Source organism: Pipra filicauda, unplaced genomic scaffold, assembly GCF_003945595.2.
Source record: "Pipra filicauda isolate LSUMZ 115617 unplaced genomic scaffold, ASM394559v2 scaffold151_size3305965_pilon, whole genome shotgun sequence".
Classification (NCBI taxonomy): Eukaryota; Metazoa; Chordata; class Aves; order Passeriformes; family Pipridae; genus Pipra; species Pipra filicauda.
In genome coordinates, this window is record NW_024104007.1 from 1,769,736 (window position 1) to 1,792,651 (window position 22,916).

The 22,916-nt window shown below is 47.9% G+C and overlaps 2 protein-coding genes across 7 annotated transcripts in view; one reads left to right on the forward strand and one right to left on the reverse strand.

The window, feature by feature from the left end:
* Positions 1 to 17,203, reverse strand: part of ZBTB1 (zinc finger and BTB domain containing 1) — a 24,211-nt gene extending 7,008 nt beyond the window's left edge. Inside the window, exons 1-2 of one of the 6 annotated variants that reach the window (XM_039378984.1) lie at positions 16,696 to 16,772; positions 5,400 to 7,139 (exon numbers count right to left, since the gene is read on the reverse strand). In XM_039378984.1, coding sequence (XP_039234918.1) covers positions 5,400 to 7,119 — 1,720 coding nt within the window. In that variant the 5' untranslated portion in view covers positions 7,120 to 7,139; positions 16,696 to 16,772. Of the gene's footprint in view, positions 1 to 4,626; positions 7,140 to 15,849; positions 15,875 to 16,554; positions 16,593 to 16,695; positions 16,773 to 17,156 lie in introns of those variants that run through there. The other 5 variants (XM_027716717.2, XM_027716716.2, XM_027716713.2 and 2 more) reach the window with 5 other exon arrangements.
* Positions 17,204 to 20,189: 2,986 nt separating this feature from the next.
* On the forward strand, positions 20,190 to 22,914 carry ZBTB25 (zinc finger and BTB domain containing 25; the record flags this gene model as incomplete). The annotated part of the gene is made up of 3 exons (XM_027716721.2): positions 20,190 to 20,288; positions 20,948 to 21,127; positions 22,299 to 22,914. Coding segments are annotated over exons 2-3 (789 nt in total), but the record flags the coding sequence as incomplete, so codon positions are not given.
* Between the last annotated feature and the right edge of the window lie 2 nt (positions 22,915 to 22,916).

Genomic DNA, 22,916 nt, shown 5'->3' on the forward strand with positions numbered 1-22,916 from the left:
ACTACAGAAATGTCAGCTTTTAAAAACATGTTCCTAATTTCTAGCCTTCAGCAGACTTTATAAAGTCAAATTAGTCATGCTTCATCTTGTAGGCTTCCAAGTCTGTGAGAAGCATCAAACCAACTGAGAACTAGGGAAGTCAGAAGATTTGATTTTTAGCCGTTTCAGATTAAGAAGTACTTAAAAGTCAGGAGCAGGCACACGGGGATAGTAACAGATACTGCCAGCATCTCCTTAATTCACACACGGAATTATCCTGAGCTTCCAGTATCAGACCAAAAATGAGATTACTTTCTCCCCTTACGAAAAGCAGTGAGGGACAGAGGGCAGCAGGAGAGCTCCACAGCTGCTCCTGGGCCCACAGCTGGAGGGCATGAAGGCCAGAGGAAGGTGGGAGCCGTTCCTGGTGCTTGGCCAGACAAGGGGCCCAGCTCATTCCTGGCCCCGGGCCAGGCCAACCACACAAACCCAGTGGCGCGGAGCACTGCACAGCCTGCTTCAAGGAGGACTGAGAAAGCTCCAGAGCATATTTGTGGGATGAGCTGAATGCAGGAAGGTTTCCAGTTCTCACGAAGAGGGCAGAAAGCAGAGATGTGTCTCATTTGTAAGAAGCTGGGCTGCCTTTTTCCTTATCAGGAAACAGGACAGGAATGTAAGAGTTCAGCTTCCCCAAGGATGCTTGGGGGAGACAGAGACCGAGTTAAACTCAGAACAAACTTTGAGTTCTGGTACAGCTTGTTTAAGCAAACGAGCCCCCTCCCAGCCACTCATTCCTCCCCTCATGCCACCCCTTCTATTGTGCTTGCACAAGATCTGACACAGAGATGGAGAGGGAAGCACAGCGGGAAACTGGTCCAGCCAAAAAACAGCCCCATAGGGAATAAAAAAAAAGCCCATTTTTTGATTCAGTTCATTGTGAAGCGACATAAATACGTGCTTTTTTACAATGGAGAGGGTGGCACACAGGGGATACGAGAGCTGAAACTAATGGGGAGGAAGAAGAGGCTGCCAGGGCTCAAGGTGGCACTGCCTCCAGGAGCAAACTCATGTCCTCAGCAATAGCTGAGACTCTTGATGGTTTTGCACTAGAGTATTCAAATGCAATGCTGTAGTCAAACTTTTCACATTTATAACAATGTATTTTTAATATATTCTCCAGGGCAGTACATTTTCTGTCTTCAGCTTTGATTAAAAAATATGCTGACTTGTATTTTCACCATCAACTGAAAATATTAAAAAGGGAAGAGCCCTAATAAAAGCCTCAATTCTTAGAATTCTGTGATGTTCTAATCTATTCAAATCAAGATTTCTCCACAGACCTGGCTACAAATATCATTATACACAAATGTAAATACTATTTGAACCAAGAAGTTGCCAACAAGCGTTTACAAGTATATATATATTAACATTTGAAAAATCTCCTCTGAAACTGAGAAAGAAGTGCGACAGCTTTTGTGATATTTTAAAGCTCATTCTAGGTCTTTGCTAACTCCCTTTTTTTACCTTTCAGTAAATCCTGAAAACTAAGAGCTAGGCTGGATACTTATAAATTATTTTCAGGGTTGCAGCCCACACCACTGCCAAAATGAGAAAAACAACAGAACAGAGAGAAGGCCTCCAAAAATAAGAAAAGCAAATCACTTAAAAATATAAGTTAGAGAACCCAGCAAATCTCTCTTTCTGGCTATGCCTTGTACAATGTGATACACTTACACCTCCAGTTTTAAAGATCCTTAACTGCTTTAACACTCTAACACTCCCCGTAGTGCACTAAGGAGATGCAAAGGAACAATGTTATGTGACTGAAAAGTACAAATTAGAGGAAACAGAACTCTCAATGAAATATTTTTGCTTCCCCTTCAAGTAACAGCAAAACTTCCAGGATATCGTAACTGCTGTTGGTTTTTTTTTTCATGTCTGCTTTCATTCTGTCTCCACATTAAATCATTTTTATCATGGTAGGAGCATTGAAACACCATCGCTGATTTTGTTACTACAACACAGCTTATAACTGAAAACAAAGGTACTCCAAGGTGTTTATAAAATTAGGTAGTATACATAAATACCATCATTCCCAGTTCCTCCATTTAACTTCTGCAGTTGACAGGTCCACTTACACTAGGAAGTCAACTTTTTTGGGAAACATTTCTGGGTCAAGTTCAGACCAATACGCTGTAAAACGAGAGCTCCTGATCCTGAGCAGGAGGCTCCATAAATCACCCTTAGTCCTTCACTGTATTCAGGAGTGATCCCTTAGATTGCAGAGGTCACCTCCTCCTTTTCAACGAGGTCTTTAATCTGGGCCCTGCTGTGGCCCTGCAGCCCTTGGGGCAGCGGGACCGGCCGTCCTTGGTACGAGCTCCGCAATCCGAGTTTGTGCCGTAGTGAGCTCATGGCTCTGGCCGACAGCTCTCCCAGCCAAGCTGAGTCATTCTCACTCCGCTCTCACAGGCATCTACGGGACATTTTATCCACTCCTTCAGCCACCCCCTCCATGCCACCTTTGGGATTTGCTTCCCACTGCACAGCTCTAATCCTGCCCCGCTGCTATTGCCACTCCGTCCCACTCAGGATCTCTTCTCCCACTCAGTCTTCCCACTATTCCAGTGCCACAAGACTCTCTCACCAACTCCCCCAGTGCTCTCCAGTTCTCCCTCACTTCCCTTGACTGCTTTTCCCAATCCAGCCACAGCTGATACCGTTAAGGATAACATGCATGTCAGAGAATCACTGTGTGCAGTGTATCAAGCCCCCAGCTCTTCCCCTACAGCACCTGACTAACTGCTTCACCTCTAAGACAATCATTATAGCTAAATATTTTGTCTTTTGAAGAGTCTCATCATCACCTTAGCAATAATTCCAACACTAAAAGGTGTTAAAATACCCATCCCACTTACTCTTCGAACCCTTACACACTGAGCTTCGGCCTGGTTTGGGATGGGGAGCATGGAATAAATCCTAAGGGGGGAAAGGTCTGAATTAACTGAAAAGCTGGAGTGCATCCATGCCTGTGCTCTTTTTGGCCCCAGTGTTATTCAGGACTGGGTTGGCTTCAGCATCACACAAGAAAACACAGGACTGAGCAGTTAAAGCAAAACATTAAAGGTCTGAACTGCACCAGAAGCAGTCGGTGCCTGGGGCCAGCTGCCAGTTCAGGACTGAGGTCTGGTGGGGGAGCCTCCTCCATCACTGCAGAAATGTACACATCTGCCAGCCAAGAGAAATCCTAATGAACATTTAAAAGTGAATAAATGCAAGGCAATTCATACTAATTTGAATAGTTACAGTGGAGATTCTGTACTGTGTTCACTTCTCTGAACAGTTTAACATTAAAGCTCAATACTCCTCATAATCCCCAAGAAACAAAAAGGAATCCAACTCAGACAGCAACAGGCACATGAAAGCCCTGGACTAGACCCTCAGCTCCTGGCTCCTATTCACAACCCCACCACTGGCACATGAGGTGAACAGAGTATTTCAGTTGGAAGGGACCTACAATGATCATCTCATCCAACTGCCTTAATTGCTGATTTAAATTACTTTCCTCCCTCCACGTCTCAGTAGGAAATAGCATTACCCACCCTCTTTGATAAAGTGAGATCTGCTGGGAGAAAGTAGTGCTAGGTTTTATTTTTTAATCGTTTTCTCCACCATTACACATTAGGATCCTTTCCTCCCCCCCCATCACAAATCACACAATTAACAAAGGTTTAGACAGCTGGTTCCTAAGAGTCAAAGCCAGTAGTTCTCTCAAAGGCCAAAGTGCCTCACTGAATTGATGTCAGCAGGTACTTAGCAGGATTTTTAAATTCAATTAAATTAAGAGACAAGCTACGCAGATTAGGGCTCTGCTAGAATCAGCAAGGAATCTTAAAAGGCATAAAATGTCTTTACATTTATTAAGCAAACTCTGCAGTCTTTTCTTGTTATATTCTTGTTGAAAAACAGAACATTCATAAAGTATCATGAAAACAAGAAGCAAAAAAACTAAGGTTCACATGAGCCACACTCCCCCTTCCCCTCCCCACCCAAGCAATGGGACTATCTTCACACCCATCCTGCTTTTAACTTTCCAACACAAGCAGCAAGGCACGGTTCACAGCTAGGCTGAGAATGCAGTCTCCAGTGCACATGGCCACGCTGCATTCCTAGGAACCCGCCACGGCTGCTCCTCCCTCGTATGTTAGGATAAGCAGGTTAAATATACCCACAGAGGTACAGACAGTAAAAGAAAGGCCAATGTCAGTTGAACAGTTCTGCTAGGACTTCAAGTCTGGAAAACGACCACTGTGCTGGGAACTCCTTGGTTATCCCGACAGTCAGTAACTCCCTTTCCCTTTGTGCACTCCAGTCCAAGCCTGCGAGGTTTAACTGAGCCTATGTGCTCTCACCCTGGGATGCACATTCCAACAAAGCCAAGAAGCAGGGGACCAGGACAGCCAGCTCTGCCTTTACAGCAGAGACAGAGCACAAAGGATTATTTCTTGGCATTGTTGGGGGTTTTTTTTCATTTTGAAAATTAATTTGGGGATTATGAACAGTTATGCTCTTGCACATTAATCACTGAGATCTAAAATTTTCACATGAAGAAACAACACATGGAAATATTAAAGCACTCATCTTATGGACATGGATCCGAGAACTGTTTAATAGCAGTCAGTGAAGGGGTAACATTGTGCTTTTAATCTACAGTTTAAAAATAATGATTTGTATATCTACTTAGTAAAACAATAAAATTAAGAACAGAAACTGATATTAGGAAACAGTGAAAATGTAATAATTAAACACATGATGCTTTTCAAAGCTATATACTTAATGAGCCTAAATAGACACCTATGGTTAGGAGGGTCTTAAAAAAAATAATAAAAAAAGAGACTTATTTTCAAATTTTTTTTTTCCTTTTCAATTTTTTTCTACTATACTTATGCTTTGCTTTGGTGTTCTCTCTGCTGCCAGCTTAATGCTTTAACAGTATGTTTATGCTTATGTTCTTTTCAAATGCTTGGCATTATAGTGAGATCTCATATCTTTCCTCAAATTAAATTTTGCTCCACATACTCCACATGTATACAGATGAACATCCATGTGCTGCTCCAGTTGCTCATTATTTGGGAATATCTGAAAGCAGACCTGGCATATAGTCTCTCCAGCTGATAAGTGAGATATCATATGCCGTACATGGTCATGTTTTCGGAAGTTTCCTTGATCACAAATGGAACAGACATACCTGGCCATGCCTTTGTGCATATCATTGTGGAGCCGCAACTGGCGCTCTCTTAAGAACTGCTTCCCACATGTCTGACAAACAAACTGTTTTTCCTTGGTATGAACGGTATAGTGTTCCCGCAAGTGGCAGCGCTGGTAAAATCCTTTCCCACAAAGATTGCAGAAATGCTTACGTCTGTGATCCCTCTCGTTCTCTTCCAACATGGAGTTCTTGAACAGATCTTGCTCCAGGCAGTTTGACATATGTTCAACCACCAGGTTTTCAGTTTCAAAACGCTGACCGCAATTAGGGCACCGGAAAGGACAGGCAGAATGCTTGTATAACTGTTTTTTTTGAAGGCTGTTCATTTGGAAGTGACTGTCCCTGAAGTCCTCTAGCATCTCTGCAAACATCATGTCCCTTATTTCCGACTGCTCCTCAGGGTTTTCTTCTAAGTCCATTTTCTCCTCAGAATTTCTGATTCCGTTCATGGTCAGATCCTGGGGTTCTCCGCAGGTCTGTGCATGATCCTGTAACTGCTTGCCTTTGACCAGTATTTGACCACACTTGCCACAAGCACATATATTTTCTATGTGTTTGGATAAATAATGAGAGGACAAATCTTCCTCGGTGATTGTTAGCCCACAAAGTTCACAGGGAGTGTTCTCCACGTCTTCCTGCACTGAAGGAGCCTTCCTGTTAAGGTGCCGCGGACTTTTCAAACACTTTCTTTCATCCTCGTCCATGGATAAACGGGGCTTTAAAGTCTTGCGAGCATTTCTCTTCTCTCTCATCTCTTCCTCGACGTAGTATCTGTAGAGCGGCTCTTCCTGCTCATCATCCAGGTCGTCATTGTCGGAAGACTCATTGCAGTCTTTATCCGTCACCTTGATAATATTAAAATCCTTCAGCTCATCTGTAGGATTGTCCTCCGGTTCCACCTTGATGATAATCCTCTTCCTCTCAGAAGCTCTGTTTCCTTCTTCACCTGAGGTCTCGGAGGCAACCGTGCTGCTTTTCCTGCTCGTGATGTTTGACACGGGAGATGAAGAATCGTCTGCGGCTTGGCTCGAGTCCCCCTTGTATTTTTCTGTTTGTGTGGAGATCATTTTAGAAGTAGAGTCCTTTTCACTATAGTCTATTTTCTCAGTACTGTAGTACCTGGCACTTTGGTAGGAATGCCTGTTGGTGCATGTTAACACGTGCTCATCCAGTAGCTTTTCACAGCTAAAACTAAACCCGCAGCTGTCGCAGGTGAAGCTCCTTCCAAACCGGCGCGAGTGGGACACGCGCTCTTTCGTGTGAGAGAATTTGGACGTGGTGCTTTTTTTGCAGGCATCAAACAGTTGTTCGGGGAAGCTGCTTAGCTGCAAAGCTTCTTCGTCAGGCTCTTTGTTATGGGATGTATTTACTGTTGAACTTGGCGGCTCCATGCCCCACCTGTTTGCTTCGCTGCCATTTCTAGCGAGCGCGTCTTCATACATTCTCACGCCAAATATCATTTTACTATTCTGGGTGCTAGAAGCAGAAGATGAACATTTTAAACCAGATGAGTCTGTATCCTGTATATCTTCTAGACATTCGGGTACGTTATATAGCTGTAAATAGTTCATGGCCACTTTAAATTGTTCGAAATTGGCAGGGGCTGTCATGATTTTTCCTAAATACATGAACTGTAAAATAAGATCAAAGCATTCAGCGCTAATCTTCATGTTGCTTAGATTCAGCTGGGCTGTAGTGTGTTGATGGTTCATAAAAAACATTCTAAAATAGGAGCTGCAGGCAGCAAGGACTGCTTTATGTGCTTGAAAATAAATATCATCGATAGCGATGCAGCAGTCACACAGAAAGCCCCACTCTCTTTGGTTGTTTAGCTGCTGAAGGACATAGTTGCTATGGCTGGTTCTTGCCATCTTGTACTTCGATTATAGCCCTGCATAGAGAAGAAGATATCTGTTAAATCACAAGCACAAAACCCAAAACCTACTTGAGCGTAGGGAGGAAATGCCATCGTTTTGCTCTCTAGATCTTCCTACTCTGACAGTTTGCGGTACAGCTTCCTGTCTGGAGACCTTTGCTGGTAACTACTTATGAATACTGATGCCAGTGAAAACATCCATAATTCCATGTGCTCACCACTAGACTTACAAGACTAGTAAACTAATAAACATAACCACCACACATGTCAATCAGAGCTATGCTGCTAGAATATAAATTAGCAAATATATCTCAAAGTCCCCCAGCCAAGATTTGCAGATATGAATTCTGAATGCAGAACTTCAAAAAACTTCACAGGGTAGACTTCTGTAAGATGGCCCCGGGACAACACCTATACAAGGTAAACTGGCTGTCAGAAACCACTCTTCAGTCTCAACTTGCCTTTTTACCTGTCAGTCCAACGGACACATGATGCAACTCATACTGGAAAACAGGCCAGGCTCAAACTGGTCTGTCCCTCCTCATTAAAGGAAACTAAGAGGCATCAGTGGAGCACCCACACAAGCTACTCCACACATTCTGCTCTTCATGGCAGCTCAGGGACTGCCTCAACCTTCCTGCAAACCAGGAACCGCAGAGTCAAACGCCTTCTGAGAAGCAGAGGGCAGCCCGGCTGCGGTGGCACGTCCCACGTACGAGCCCGCTGCAGATGGTGACCAGGCGAGCTGCGTGACAGCCACAGGGGCTGCACAGGCAGGAAGTGGTGCACGCCGTGCCTCCAACTGCTCTCAAAACCACCAGTTCAGAGCGCTGAAACGTTACCAAAACACATAGATGGGAAACCGGACAAAGAAAAACTCAGCAATGGAGAACTGAGAGAGCCCGCGGGGCAGAGGTGGAGCCACGGTGAAATGAAGCCTTGACAAAGACTGGGGAGAAAGGCCTGCGAGTGCTGAGGGTTGCTGTAATGTGAAAGGACTAACTTGTCCTCAGGAGAAAAGAGGAAGAAAACATATTGGTTTATATTAGCAAAAATATCCAGAAGAAATGCATTGTATACAGGAGGTGTGCATTTGATTTACAGAAGATAAACTTAACCAAGTGTGGCCAGATCAACAGTTAGTCACGACTCACTTTACTGATTGTACATAATCTGTTCTAACTGCACGGGGTGAGGGGGTGAGAAACCAAAAGAAGGTATAAAGAACGCCCTAACTAAATGAAAAACAGAAAGCAGTAATGAGCATTCTTAACATTTTGAAAGGTTATCAGAAACAATGCAAATAACTGTAAGAGATTTGTACAAATAAAGTACAGGCTAGCAAATGACATATATTAAATGGCATTTTATGACTCAGTGAAATGCATGGATTGATTTGCAACCAACTCTTTCAACTGTTCAAAATTTAAACACAATACACACACAAATGCTCCCTTTTTCTTCTTATTCCCCTAACGGCTTACATCTCCTGGGGAGAAAAATGGATAGAGAAATTAAATTCCACAATTGGTGTTGTATTCACAAGTCATAGGCGTTGCCTGGCTTGTTAAGCAGCAAGCCTAACACTAAAACCCCGTTCTCCATTCCACAAAGGACTGCCACGGAGGAAACACACTCCAGCTCCCAAGACAAGAACATGCTCACCCCACCCAGCAATATTCCCTACTGCCAACTCGTCCAGCAGTACCTCTGGATCACCACCAGCATAGGACCTTGTCTGGCAACAGGAACCTTGAGATTTGGGCTGAATTACAACTGACTACGAGCATCTGCATGGCAGCTGCTCCTCTCCTCTCAGCCCAACCCTCCACACCCAGAACTCCAGGCAAGCACCCTGCCATAACAATTCTCGGACCGGTTTGGCCCAGTGATGTTCACTGTAGAAATGCAACTCGTTGCATGGAATTCATTTAATGGCTTTCTCCCTAACTTGCAAAACAGTGGCTCTGAACGTAGGAGAATCTCTGAAACCACTTCACACCTTTTCTACAGACACTGATCATTGTCTAGGTCACTGGGTAATTTCAGATGTTTCTGTGTAGCAAAGCTCTCAACATCAATAATAAAAGTCCACTTCGTATTCTTCCAAGGGGTAACGTGTTTTGGACTTGAGGTAATTCATTAGATGCTAAATGTAATTCAGTCTACTGTATCAAGAACAGCAGCTGCATAATGAGGAAGAACTGACTTCAACTTCCACATTGTAAGAGTGGAAACCAGTGAGAAAAGAGATGACAGAGTCTAAGGTACAACTGGCCTCTAGTTGTAAACTCCCAACAGAACAAGAAAAGGCTCAGGACGACTCAGGTTAATCTCCCCATCCATATAAAGTGGCAAGTTTTAAATGTAATGTTTATTTGTGTTTTTTCTACACTAAAAGTAATCCATCATGTCCACCAACAGCAAAACAGCAGTCCAAGCAGCAAGCCTGTACCAAAAAGGTGGCCACAAACTGCCTGCAAACACCTGCAGACAGCAGCATTTCAAAATGACGTGAATGATGAGTGACAGCACACAAACTTGCCTTTTTTAAATATTCTTCCTCTTTTAAAAAGGTGAAAGGTATTTCTCCTTTTGACAGAGGAATTCCTGCAGAGCTTTCAGCATGTGGGTCCCAACACACAACAAAGACCCTTTGGCAATGGTTCCCTCCTAGGAACTCTGGGAAGAAACAGCTGGAGCATGAGGTGGCTTGAGCAGGATGGCAAAGTGCTCAGATACATATCCGGCTTCTACTGCAGTAGTACTACATGTAGGTGTTAAAAGACTGTTTGAGGTTATTTATGTTAATGAAAGTAATGGCATCCTCCCTCTGGATGCTGTATTAACCTGCTGCATGTAACTAAGTATTTACAAATGCCAACACTTCCCACCATGAGAGCCTGGGTTGGGCTATTTAAAACTTTAACACATTTCAACCAGCAAAGGCAAAACTTTCCTTCTGAATTGTCTACTTCACACTGATTTATTTGCCCCCCCACACCCCTTCCACAGAAAAGGTCAACTAAAGCAGTTCACAAAACGAAGCTCAGAAAAAGCTTTCATATATGTAGATTAATATTCTTTTAAAAATAAAAAATTTCTCTTCCAAAATCTTTGAAGAGACACTTTATGTGGGAGAAAGCGTTATATCTTAGATATGTTGTCGTGATATAAAAATCTGCCTGAATTTGGCCAAGCTTGAGGGAATATCAGTTTATTCACACTTAGAAATTTTGTTATTTATTAAAATCTCAGATTACAGCCTGGCTGAGAACATTTCATCCTCTTGCAGCTCCTTTGTACATGGGGGCCTGCCTGAGCCATCCCACCTGCAGTGAAACCCCCCTTTTGCACAGAGCTCTGCCATGGTTTTAAACTACAAAGGGGTTGATTCAGACAGAAGAAAGGAAGTTTTTATGACGAGGGTGGTGAGGCACTGCCACAAGGTGCCCAGAGACGTGGTGGATGCCCCGTCCCTGGGAACATTCAAGGTCAGGTTGGACTGGGCTCTGAGCAACCCTGATCTAGTGGAAGATGCTCCTGCTCATTGCAGGGGGGCTGGACTAGATGGCCTCTTAAGGTCCCTTCCAACCCAATTCCATGATTCTATGTGCCCCCTCACAAAGGCAGGAGCTGATAGGAGGGCTGGCTGGAGATTGCTATGCATGAAAATTGCCTGCTGGGTTTTATCAGCCCTCCTGGTAGCTGGATGGAGAGGATACCTAATTCTGGCTGATGGAGGACCAGACCCAAGAGGGGGTGTAGTGAAAACACAGGGAGACTGGGAAATGTAAGAAGGATGTGATGGAAAACCTCTGGAAGTCTGAAGAGCAGGGAGAGGCAGGCTGGGAGCAGAGTGCTGAGCCAAGAGAGGGAGACTGGGATTAGGAAGCAGCACTGGGAATTAAAAATGGGGGCAATGAGGGTCTAAACAGTGGAGGGAAGCTGCTTGGGCAAGGGACTGGGAAAAGCCAAGCTGCAGGGCCTAGGGCAGAAGGCCTAAAAACACAGATACGCTTTTGCTGGGGAATGGGTGGAAAACAAATATAGCATTTACCCCTTCAGAGCAGGAACTGCATCTCAAATTCCCAATCCTGCCATGCCTTTGCTATCAGCAAGTATCACAGGCTTCCTGACAAACTCCTTCCCATCAAGACCAAGCTCTCAGAAAGTGATCATTTATCATTATTTTGTTACTTTAATTGCTAAAATGGCAGCAATCTGCATTTATCACCCATGTGGGTGGTTCAGTACTGCAAACTATTTTTGAAGTTTGCTTTGGAAAAAAAAAAAAGCAGGCATTAGAATAAAAACAGGTCTTTTTACAGAAAACACAAGATTTCAAAGTTAAATGTGTACACAAGAAATGCTGTAATTAATGCAGGATTAAGTCAGCTGCCATTTACGTATCATGTATTATGTATGTACATATATTATGTACAGATCATAGTAAAATTTTCCTTACTCGGCACATCCTTTTGGTCTGTCCAGGCCTGGATCTGAGCAGCAGCAAGACAAGATCCCTGCTCATTTGGCAAAGCATTTGGAGGATGTGAAGCGAATGGGAAGCAGGGGACAAAAAAGAGGATCTCACAGCAATGAGCACTGCTTGGAGAACATCATCCCATTGCTGCCAGTCTCAGGACAAGTCACTTCAACCTTTTTAAGTCTGGCTTGCACTTTCTGGATATCCAATTTATTCACACAGGTAAACACCATCAGCAGTAACTAAGGTCAGTGGGAGCTATCCTCTGTATGTACTAAACACTGAGTATCTTGGAAAATTAAAGCTCCATGCAGGCAAGTCTGCCAATCCAAAATTTTAAATTATTTCTAATCCTCTCTGAATCTTCTGTTTCAAAGAGAGGAGAAATGCCAGCCACTTGTCCAATGGACTAGCACATTGCCTTTTGTGAAGCATCCCAGTACTGGAGGAACCAACCTCACAAATCCATAAGGAACACAAGCAGCTCCAATTTCAGCAAGGATTGATTTGTGCAGTAAATGCAGCATGGGCCACATTGTAAGCAGTGCTGAGTAATGCAGAGGTGTTCTGAAAAAATGTGCTAGAAAAGCATCTAATATGAAAATGAAAACTGAAGATATTTGAGTTGGGTATTTTCACTCTGATTTTCAAATTCCAAGTCTCTGTATGCAGTCTATTGCCCTAGTAAATGTTTATTTTTACATGGCCACACTCTGATTCAAGCTGTTTGTCTGCCACTAGATTTTTTTCTTTTCTTTCGAGGCACCACTTAGATACTATTCAGATGTGACCATGAACAAGGTAAGTTGCACTACTACACTAACCAAATATGTTGTTTGTAAGTCTGCTAACAAAAAAAGAACAGGTATTTACTACAGCTCCATGCTGTCATTTCCTCAAATTCAAAGTTTTCTGAGATGTTTTAAAACAAAAGAAGTAAAAGATCCTCAAGCAAAGAACTGGTAAAGTTCTTTTGCTAGCTCCTCTGTCTTTAAAACAGACATACCACAAGGTTCAGAATTTAGGAGCGTTTCAGCTCCTAAAATTAGTAGGTGGTTTTCAAAACCCAGCATTTCCACTGCTGAGCAGGCAAAAACATAGCGCTTACATTGTTAGTTACTGGCTGCTTTTCTTTGGAAACCAAGAACAGGCTGGACAAAAGTGTAATAAATGAGTGGAGAATTTGGTGCTAATAGAAAACGAGACTGGAAAACCTCAAGCAAACAACGCCCAGTTACCCAAAGAAACAAGCGCGTGGGCAGCAGAAAGCAAATCCCCCATCGCAGTCTGACACCGTACCCCACCCTGCCCTGGGTTCCCAAGAACTCTCCCAAGAAGTATTTTGCCTCTGTGGGTCAGATCCACCAAACAGCCTGGATTCCTAAATGACAGCATCGAGATGCTGCACAGAAAATCCTACACAAGATGTATAAATTCTCCATATGATGCCCAAGGAGTTTAAGTGTTCAGCTACTGCATCAACCACAGAGCTCTCAACAGGCTACAACTTTTACCTACACATACTCAATAGGAAGCCACTGAGATTGCTCTGGGACTGCACAGTCCCAAGTGCCTCAGTTCACACAAACACTACAAAACCAGCAAAGAACTTGGGGCCAGGTGACCACTGTCCACCTCAAGAGTGGCTAAGTTCGCATTGCAAGCATAGCCTAGGTCATGAATTAACACAACTATGGGAAATCCATGTTCTGCCAGGGAAAATGTAATTAAGCTCCATTATTCAGGCTATGAAGGACTGAAGGTATAGTTTACCCTCCTCCCATAGCCCTTCCAATCGGCTGCCATCAGGCATGCTAGCTGGGAATATGATTCCAATCTAATCTTCAGACACATCCTGGTGGCTGAATCAACTCATTTTAAACAGACTCCTGGACAATGTAGAGAACAAAGTTTTATGACACCTGGGCTAGATCTGAACCAGGGAAAAGTCAGATGTTCCAAAACCCCCAACCACGAGCTGTTGGGGCCACTCGATCCCCTCCTCAGCCAGCAGTTCTCCACTGATTCAGCCTCCGTGTCCACAAATGAGAAACAGACGTCAAAATTTACCAAGTTATGATTCTCAGCTGCTTATTGAGAATTAGTTAAGATGTGTTACATGGTCTTAGGTAAGAACACTCCTCGAAAGACACGGGATACAGTGTCATAAAAGCTTGACAGAGTAAATTAAGAAAAGGGAGTTTGTGCTAAAGCCCCATCTCAACTTCAAACAACTTAAGATCAGTTCTAGGGAGCAAAAGTACTAGAAAGACCTTATGCAGTCCTTTAAAGTAACTTGCTAGCTACAAAGGACTACTCTAGAAAGTCACAGTTATCTTTTATCTGTCACCTTTACAGCTGCCAGGCAACACAGTAATGATATGTTTAAAAGAAACAATTAGTGGGAAAAAAAATTATACCCAATTTATGCCTTGTGGCAGAAAGATGAGCCTTTTTACCTAGGCTCTCCGAGTTACACAAAGTTTCAACTTCAGGAGGCATCTTGGTGGTTTAACCATGTCTTGAGACCCTCAAATGAAGTCACACGTGCCTTCCAGGAGTGCATCCTTGGCTAAATACAGGTTGGACTTCAGTTTAACAACATGAAGTCACACGTGCCTTCCAGGAGTGCATCCTTGGCTAAATACAGGTCGGACTTTAGTTTAACAACTTGCTGGATGCACGTGAATGAAGCACAGTAACTTGTGAGACACACGTAAAACTACAGATTTTGTTGGCTCTTTCTGCTCTTAAATGTTTCACATTTTACTTTCAGCACATTAAAAATAAAAATAAGGCTACTAAGGCCTCCATCCAATGAACTAAGTTTAATATGGGCAAAAAAGGCAACAGCCAGTGAATTCTGGAGTTCTGCAGTGACACAGCACGCAAAAAGAAAAAATTACCAGACAAATATGAGGATATAAACGGTCTTCATGCAAATTATGTCAGCTGTTGTGCCCACACGCTGTGTCCGCAGCAAAGCTCTGGGTGATGGTGTTTACGGTGCCCAAGCAGAGGCAGGGCAGGACAACCCAACCGCTGGGGAACCACTGGCCAAACTGAAAAATGAACACATGGCCTCTCATGCTACAGGAGTGTGAGGTCTGGAAGGACTCTAGTGGGAGGTCCAGCTGTAACAACTAAGAGAAAGGACACCAGGCTTTTATCAGGTAACTTTCACTACCTCAGTTCTGAGCAGCTATTTTATTTCCATCCAGCAGGTAAATAGCTACTATGGCTTTGTCCATCCTGGATTTTCAGGGCTCTCCGCTGTCAGTAAGAATGGAAATCTGTGAAAGAAGCAGCCTCTCACATTCAAGCAAGAAAGCATCTAAAAACCCAAATCCCCGGTTGGCACGAGCACCCTCAACATAATCACTGCAAATTCCTGTGCCAGTGACAACAGTAATTGAGTCTGATGAAGAAAAGACTTGTGCAAGCAGAGCTGAAGCATCTGTTAAGTCTGTGATCTTATTCCACACAAAACTTTCCAGCTACTAGGAAGAAGTGTCTTCTATTACTTCTCTGAGCGTCCCACGCAGCACAAACCCATGTCTTCATTACCTGCATCCAACCCCTGCGGGTTGGTGCCTGCTGGTTCCCTGTTACCTCAAACATCAGCAGAGTGCAACTAATACTACTTGTTACTCCTCAAGTTTTCTGGCCAGTCACCCAAAAATCTCTCCACAAGCTTGTCAACTCGCTGTGCTGCTGCCTAGGAAAATCTCTGCCAGTGCTGCAACCGCTCGTGTTTGGCCAGTTTTCCCCACGGCCATATGGTCCCAACGCCTCTCCCCCACTTGCCATGAAAGCTTAAGTTGTAATTTGGTAAAAATGAGAAGCCCGCATCCCCCCGCTCACGGCTGCTGTGTGGGTTTTTCCAAGAGCTGTAATGAGGAATGTTAAACAAACACCTTTAATTAAAGGAATGTTTGTTTAATGTAATTAAATGCCTAAGGAACACCGCACTGTTGCAACCCTGGATAGTTTTGCACTGTGCCCCGCGATACTCTAGTGCGGGGGAAATAATGCAAGCAAATGACATAACCTGCCAGTAAACACCCAAATATTAAGCAGCATCCAAGCCATGCTACCCATTTACCAAATGCCTACGTGTCAAGAGGAACCGGCACTCATCTGTCAGCTGAAACAAAAAATCCTGAAAAACAGAAAGGAGTAAAACCCCAGCCCCAAACCCACAGCGTTTTCAGTCCCTTTTACTCTCTTTACTACCTTTCTATCCGAGCAGAAAAGAGGAGTCCTTTGAGGAACGAGACTTTCAACACCGCTCCCAGAGCGGCACAGGGCTTGTTTTTTATGTGACAAAAGTATTCCCCTTCCTTTCCAGCCGCCTCCGAGGCGATCCAGCGCGCTGCCAGCCCCGAGTGAAACCCAAGTCTCCCGCCTGGCAGGGTGGAGCATTCCCTGGGGCTGCAGCTCCGCTCCGTTTTTCGCCGAACCACCGCAACTCGCTCGAAGTTTTGGGGTGTTTATTTCGTAAAGACAAAAGGAAGAGAAGCGGCGGGACCCACCGGGGAGGGGGGGCCGGCGCCGGGCGCGATAGCGGCACCCGAGATGTTTACCGCGACTTCGAGCCCCGGAGCCACCCGGGCGGCGCGGTGCCCTTCCTTCCCCGCCTCTCGCCCCTGCACCTCCCTAGGCCGCTTCTCGCTCCCCAGCGCGGCATCCCCCGACCCCCGCCCGCCCCGCAGGTGGAGCGCGCCCGCCGCGGCCCCGGCAGTGCGGGAAGGAGGGAAGGAGGGAAGGCGGGCGGGAGCCGGACCCGCACCCGCCGCGGCGGCGCCGCCGCTCGGCCCCCGCGCAGCCCGGGCGGCGCCGCTCCGAGCGCCCCGCGCCGTGCCCGGCCCGGCCGCCGGGGCGCAAGGTCACCGCGGCGGCCGCCGGCCCAGGCACCGGCCGCGGCTGGAAAGCCCCTACCTGGCAGCGCCGCCGCCACACTATGGCGGGCCGCGCCGGGCCACGCCACCGCTCGGCACTTCCCACCTCCCGCCGCCGGCGGGAGCTGCGGCCGCCTCCCCGCCTCCCCCTCCCCGGCTCCCGGCGCCGGGCCCCGCTTACCGCGGCGCGGGGCGAGGCGGCGGCCGCCGAGGGGGGAGCCGTGTCCGCGCCGCTCCCGCCGCTGCTGCCGCTGCTGCTGCTGCCGCGGCTGCAACAAAGGACTTCCGCCCCGCCGCGCTGCCGCTGCCGCAGCGCCGGCTCCGCCGCGACCGCACGGGGCCGGACCCCTCCCCTCGGCGGCCGCGGCTCCCGGCGCCGCCGCTGCCAGCGCTGCTGCGCCTCCCGCCGCCAATGCCGGGCCCCGGCGGGCGGCTCCCTGCCGCGCTCCGCTCTCCTCCCATGCCGCCGGGGACGCGGCGCGGCGCGGGCTGGCGCTGCCGGCGCCCCCTCCCCGTGTGCCGCAAGCCCGGCCCCTGGCGGAGCCCCCCGGACCCGCGGCGAGCGCCCACCGGGACCCCGCGGCCGGGCTGTCCCGCCCCGCTGCTCTCCCGGCCCCGGGAATCCGCCCCTTCCCCGCGCACCCGGGCTCGCTCCACGGATCGGGGTGTCTCTCCGTTCCCCTCAGACCAGCGGTGACTGGTGCGGACGGGGAGGCTCCGGTCACCCGTGTGGGTGTCCGGCGCTGGGGGGTTGTACCCGCAGCCCCGCGGCCCCCGCGTGGGACAGTTTAAAGGCGAGAAAACCACTGCGAGCTGCGTGAGAAAGTATCTCCTTCTCGCTGCGATTTCACACGTTCATACCACCGCCCGCCCTCCTGGAGCTTCACGGTGATGCAGGAGCACAGAGCTGGCAGCCACCGCCACACTCTGTCACAGAGCCTGAGGACAGCGCTTTTTTTCATCTTCCCAGGAGCTGTCCCAGGCCCTCTTTCCACCAGTCTCTGGATCTCTCCTGTCTGATAGCATCCAGCTTCTCAGGAACTATCCCATGTGAGCAAGTGGGATTTCCGATCTCCTCTGCTACCTGCCACAGATCTGAGAGAAAACATAAGCCAGGGCAGGCTTTCCTCCGGGTCTTGCCACTTGACTTTTCCACCCCCAAAGTGACATTTGTCATTCAGCGTAAGCACTGGAACTGTTTAATCTGCACAGCTCGGGCATTCAGACACAGTTTCTAGAGATACCGTTGGTTTTATGTTGCTGCAACTAAGATCCCTCTTAGCTTCAGACAAGCCAAAAGGGCAAACTTAATCGTAGCAAAGTTAAAAGATTTTATTACAAATTTGAAAATTACAAAAATAACAGAAAAAGCAACAAAATAAAATGCCATAATGTTAAAATGTACCAGCATCCATCCCTGCTTCAATGACCTCTAAGATTTTCCTGAAGCATCCCTCCACCGGTTAAGCAAACAGTACAAACCCAATTAACAAAATCCTAGTCCTTCCTCCTGAGTTCGTCTGGGGATTTTCTATCAGCTACAGAATAAAACGGGAGCTTTCAAAATGTGTCTTTCAGAATGCAGCTCAAAAAAAATCCCCTTGTTTCCCCTCTCGCTCTGCCTCGTCTCAGGGGTGTAGTAGCAGTGCCAAGGGGGAAAAAAAACCCCTCTGTGGCTGTAAGGCACCACCCCCACAAAAGGTGGAGGGACCCCCACAATACAACTTCTTTGTAGGTTTTCCTGTTTTATAGGAAGTTAAGTAAATGCCCTCCATAAGCTGACACCGTCATGGTTTTCAAATCACACGGAAAAGTTACTTTCCTCATGGCTCAAGGGTCTTTTTCTCCCCAGCTCTTTACACAAGCCAAGAGTGCCCATGCAGGGTTTCTGCCACCTCCAGTAAGATGGGGCAAAAGGGAGTCCCCCTTTCTCACTGCTCCAGTTCTCTCACTACCGTCCCACCACACTTGCCTTTCCAATTTCATTTATTTATTTATTTATTTATTTATTTATTTATTTATTCATTATCTGCTGAGGTGTGTGATACCATCACCTGCGTTTTATAGCAAAACATCAGATTTCATTCCTCATCATCGCTTCCATCAGTTTGGCTCCAGCTTCTCTAAAGCTCTTCAAAGTCCTCTTTGGACTAGAGTCAACCTAAATAACATGTAAATAATTAATCATTTAAATAAATAACGTGCGATCTGCAAATAGCAACTTGCTCTGTACGCAGATTAATAAATATGTTAAATAACCCAGAGCATGGTACAAAACATTGAGCCACCTCCTGCCAACCTTTTGCAGAGAAGAAAAGTAGCTACTGATATTTACAGGACAAGCAGGATTATAGCTTCATCATCTCTCAATCCTGCTGCTGCGCAAACACAAGAGGGAAAGACTCTCCCCGAGTCCTGTGAGCTCCTGTGAGAAACAGAAGAAATAAAACATAGGGCAATGGAAAAGAGAAAGTTGTGCTGGCCAGTGGGATAAGCAGCAATCACTGCATGGATCAAAATGCTTTGAAGCCTACGCTTTATTTTCTCTGAGCCCATCTCCATCCTCTGCTCAGGCCCAGGCTGCCTGGAAACAGTCTCATAGACTGCTGGATTTGGGGGGCCAGGGGCATTATTTGCCCTAAATATTCAGGAATTGCAATTATGGGAATGCAATAGGACAACGGACTAAAAAATATCAAATGCTGAGAGAAAGCCAAGAGGGATGGATAATCTGAGGTCTTCTGAATGTCTTCTGCAGAGGCTCTGAGCCAGGAGGGACACCATGGAAGAGGTGGGTGTGACAGATCTTAGAAACTTCACCAAAATCATGACAAAAGCACACAAATAGCGATTTTCGCTGCCTTTTCCAGCTGAGAAACAACCTGTGGACATCAAATTAACCTGGTGGCAGCAGGAGGCTGGACAGACTGGAAGTTTAAACAGGTTCAGAAAGCAGTTTGGTAACATTCATTGTAAAGACACCTCAGAGGTTGTACTGACCGCCAGAGCAGCCGGCTGGGGCTCAGGGGGACCCTCAGGAGGGGCTGCTGGTGGCCGAGTGATAGGGGTGAGGGTGGCACTGCTGCCTGTGCCCCCTCCTCTGCCAGGCACCTCACTCAGAGCAGCTGCTCTCGCCTAAAACAACCCCTGGTTTAACCTCAGCGAGAGACGGGGGGGAGGCCTGACAGGGAAATGGTGTGTCCACAGGATTCGTGGTGGTTAAAGCAGCGCCGAGGCCGCAGACACTGGTGAGGAAGCCAGATCGTATCTTCGCATCCATTCTCACGAGCGGGCAGGCCGGGGAAAGCTCCCTTCCACAGTTGTTTTTTCCGTTAAAAAAACCCAAAAAAAACCCCCAAAAAGAAAACACCAAAAAAACCAGCCCAACAACAAAAATAAAATCCACTTTTATACCGACAGCCGAGGCGGTCAGCACGCCATACTGTGCCACCGACAAGCAAAGTCCCCCCAGCCCAGGGTGAGCCCGGGGAAAAACACACACTCTCCCCAAAAAAATCCCCCCCACGGGGGTGCCCACGATCCCTCCCTCCCTCCCTCCCTCAGGAGCTGCGGCCGCGCAGGGGCCGCGCCCATCGCACCGCCGGGGCGCGCAGGGAGCGCGCAGGGGCCGCGCTCACTTTTTCCAGGAGAAGCCCATCCCAGCCCATCCCAGCCCGGCCCGCCCCGGCGGCGGCAGGAAGCGCGGGGGGGCAGCGCCCACCCCATCCGCCGGCCGAGCTAGCGGGGGCGGGCGGCCTCGGCGCTTCCTGGCGGGTAAGCGGGGGCCGGGCCGGCACGGAGGGAGGGAGGGGAAGGAGGGGAGGGCGCTGGTCCCGCTCCCCGGGGAGGCCGCGCTCGCCGCCTCCCTCTTTGTGTGTCGTTCGCTCCCCCCTCCCCCCCCCAAATAATTTTCCGCTGAAACAATAGCAAATATCAGCGTTTATTTGCAAAGGGGCCGCCGGCGAGGCGGGGCGCGGGCGGCTCAGCCCCGCACAATGGGGGCTTTGTTGGGCGCACAGGGCTCCTCTGTGCGGGAGCCGCCGGGCTCGGCCCCGCCGCCAGCCCCGCTCCCCCTGTGCCCCCGCGGGGCAGTGGAAAGCGCCATCGGATCAGCGGGAAAACGCGAGCCGGGTTTAAAGTTAGTGCTGGCACCCCACGGAGCGTAGTTAATCGGCGGGAGAAGCAGCTCCGAGCGTAGCTGGGCAGATGGAAAAGTCCCCGAAAGGTTTTTGAGCTCATTGAACGTGATTTTGGGTGCCAGCGGTGGTATCAGTAGGAGAAACTATTGAATTAGGGTGCGGGGACCATCTGGAGGAGGGAAGAAGCTCCGTGACAGGCGCCCAACTTGTTTCAGTGGTGAGAAACCCACATTTGAGCCTCCGGGAGCTCTGTGATTTCTTCATGAGATGAACATCTTGTTCTCTTGCTCCTAGGCACGCCATGGATACCACTGGCCACAGCGTCCTCCTCCTCCAGCAGCTGAACATGCAGCGAGAGTTTGGCTTTCTGTGTGACTGCACAGTTGCCATTGGAGATGTTTACTTCAAAGCCCACAGAGCGGTGCTCGCTGCTTTTTCAAACTATTTTAAGATGATATTTATTCATCAGACAAGGTAAGAACACACACTTCTTCTATCCTTTAATCACTCTCAACGTTCTGCTTTTTCTCCTTTCTAAAGGCATCAGACTCTAAAAGACTGTAAGTGGAGATGTTAGATGGCTTGATATTATTTTCCTAACCCACCACAGGCCTTGGCTCCCTAAACATTCCCAGTCCAGAACGTGCTGTCCTTTAAAACCACTCTCTTAGTCAGCATCGGTAACATCAGGCCCTGCATTTTGGAGATGAGACATTTGTGTGACCTGATAAAATAAACATGTAAGTACCACTGTTTTCCTGCAGTGAGAACCTTGCAGGTTTGGAATCCAGGGATAACCTGGTACCTCCTCTGCCCATGTCCACTACTTTGCATTAGGTTGTAGGCAAGCTGGCTGGGGGGGACTGTCACTTCTGGCAAGATCCATGGGCTTGAAGTAATCGAGAAGCTGTAGCCTTATCGCAGTTCTGCTTTTCAGACTCTGGCAGATAAGGGCCAAGACTAAGATCATCAGTTCATTTCAAGCTGTTGTTGAGATGCTTCACCTGGCCAGGTCAGGAGTGGTTCTGCAGGTATAACAACACTGATGCCAAGGTCTGGCCTCTGACCTGGAGCTTGGTGCTTGCAGTGGATGAAACCTTTCTCCATTCCCCTTCCTTTTTGAGGGTCATGGCCTCCACCACTGTCGCAAAATAAGCCTTAGGATCAGCCGTGCCACCCTTTGGCAGGAAGTGAGATGAGTTAACTGCCTTTCCCTATAAATGTTGTTTGCTGACACTTAAGCGCAACACTCATAAAGATTACACAGCAGCAGCAGCTGAATTTATTACTTAAACACACAGATATTCTTTGCCTGGTGTTACTGGAGTGGCACACCCTGGTGATGCTTGCATGGCATCACTGCGGTGCCACACAGCTGCGGTTGGCTCTGCATGCGAGTGACGGGGTGACCGGGAGCTGGCCACTCGCACTGTCCCCAGCTGTGGTTGTGCACATGGTCTTTAGAGTCACAGAGATGAATGCAGGCTCAGGCACTTTGCTGTGCAAACAGGGCTTATGCACTTCTGCAGGGCTTGGCGGGGAGTGCTGCTCGTAAACCGGGAGGCAAGCAGCAGCACTGACAGCAAATGGGCAGGTAATGCTAGCTTGGATCCCTGTATGTACTTAATCATCTGTTTTGTTTCAGCGAATGCATAAAGATTCAGCCAACAGACATCCAGCCTGACATATTTAGCTACTTGTTACATATCATGTACACTGGGAAAGGGCCAAAGCAGACCGTCAGCCAGAGCCGACTGGAGGAGGGCATCCGCTTTCTCCACGCAGACCACCTCTCCCACATCGCTATCGAGATGAACCAAGCGTTCTCCCCAGAGCCAGTCCAGTCTTCCAACTTGTACGGGATCCAGATCTCGACGGCACACAAACTGGCAAAGGAACGCCTGGGAGCGAAGGACAGTCTACCCAAGGCAGGGGGCAGGTCTGCGGCCCAGGGCGATCACCCTCAGCTGCAGCTGTCCCTGGCCATCGGCCTGGACGACGGCCCCCTGGGCCAGCAGGTCGCTCGCCCCTCTGCCCCGCCCGCCGCTCTCACTAAGCCGGCAGAGGAGCGTCCAAAGCTCTCGGTCTCCATAAAGCAGGAGAGGTGCGACCCGGAGCCCGTGGTGTCCCAGAGCTGCACCCCTCCTTCTCCGGAGGTGGCCAGCCCCATCTTTGCCAAGGCCAGCCTCAAGGTGCACTTGTGTCACTACTGCGGGGAGCGCTTCGACTCCCGGGGGGGGCTGCGGCAGCACCTGCACACCCA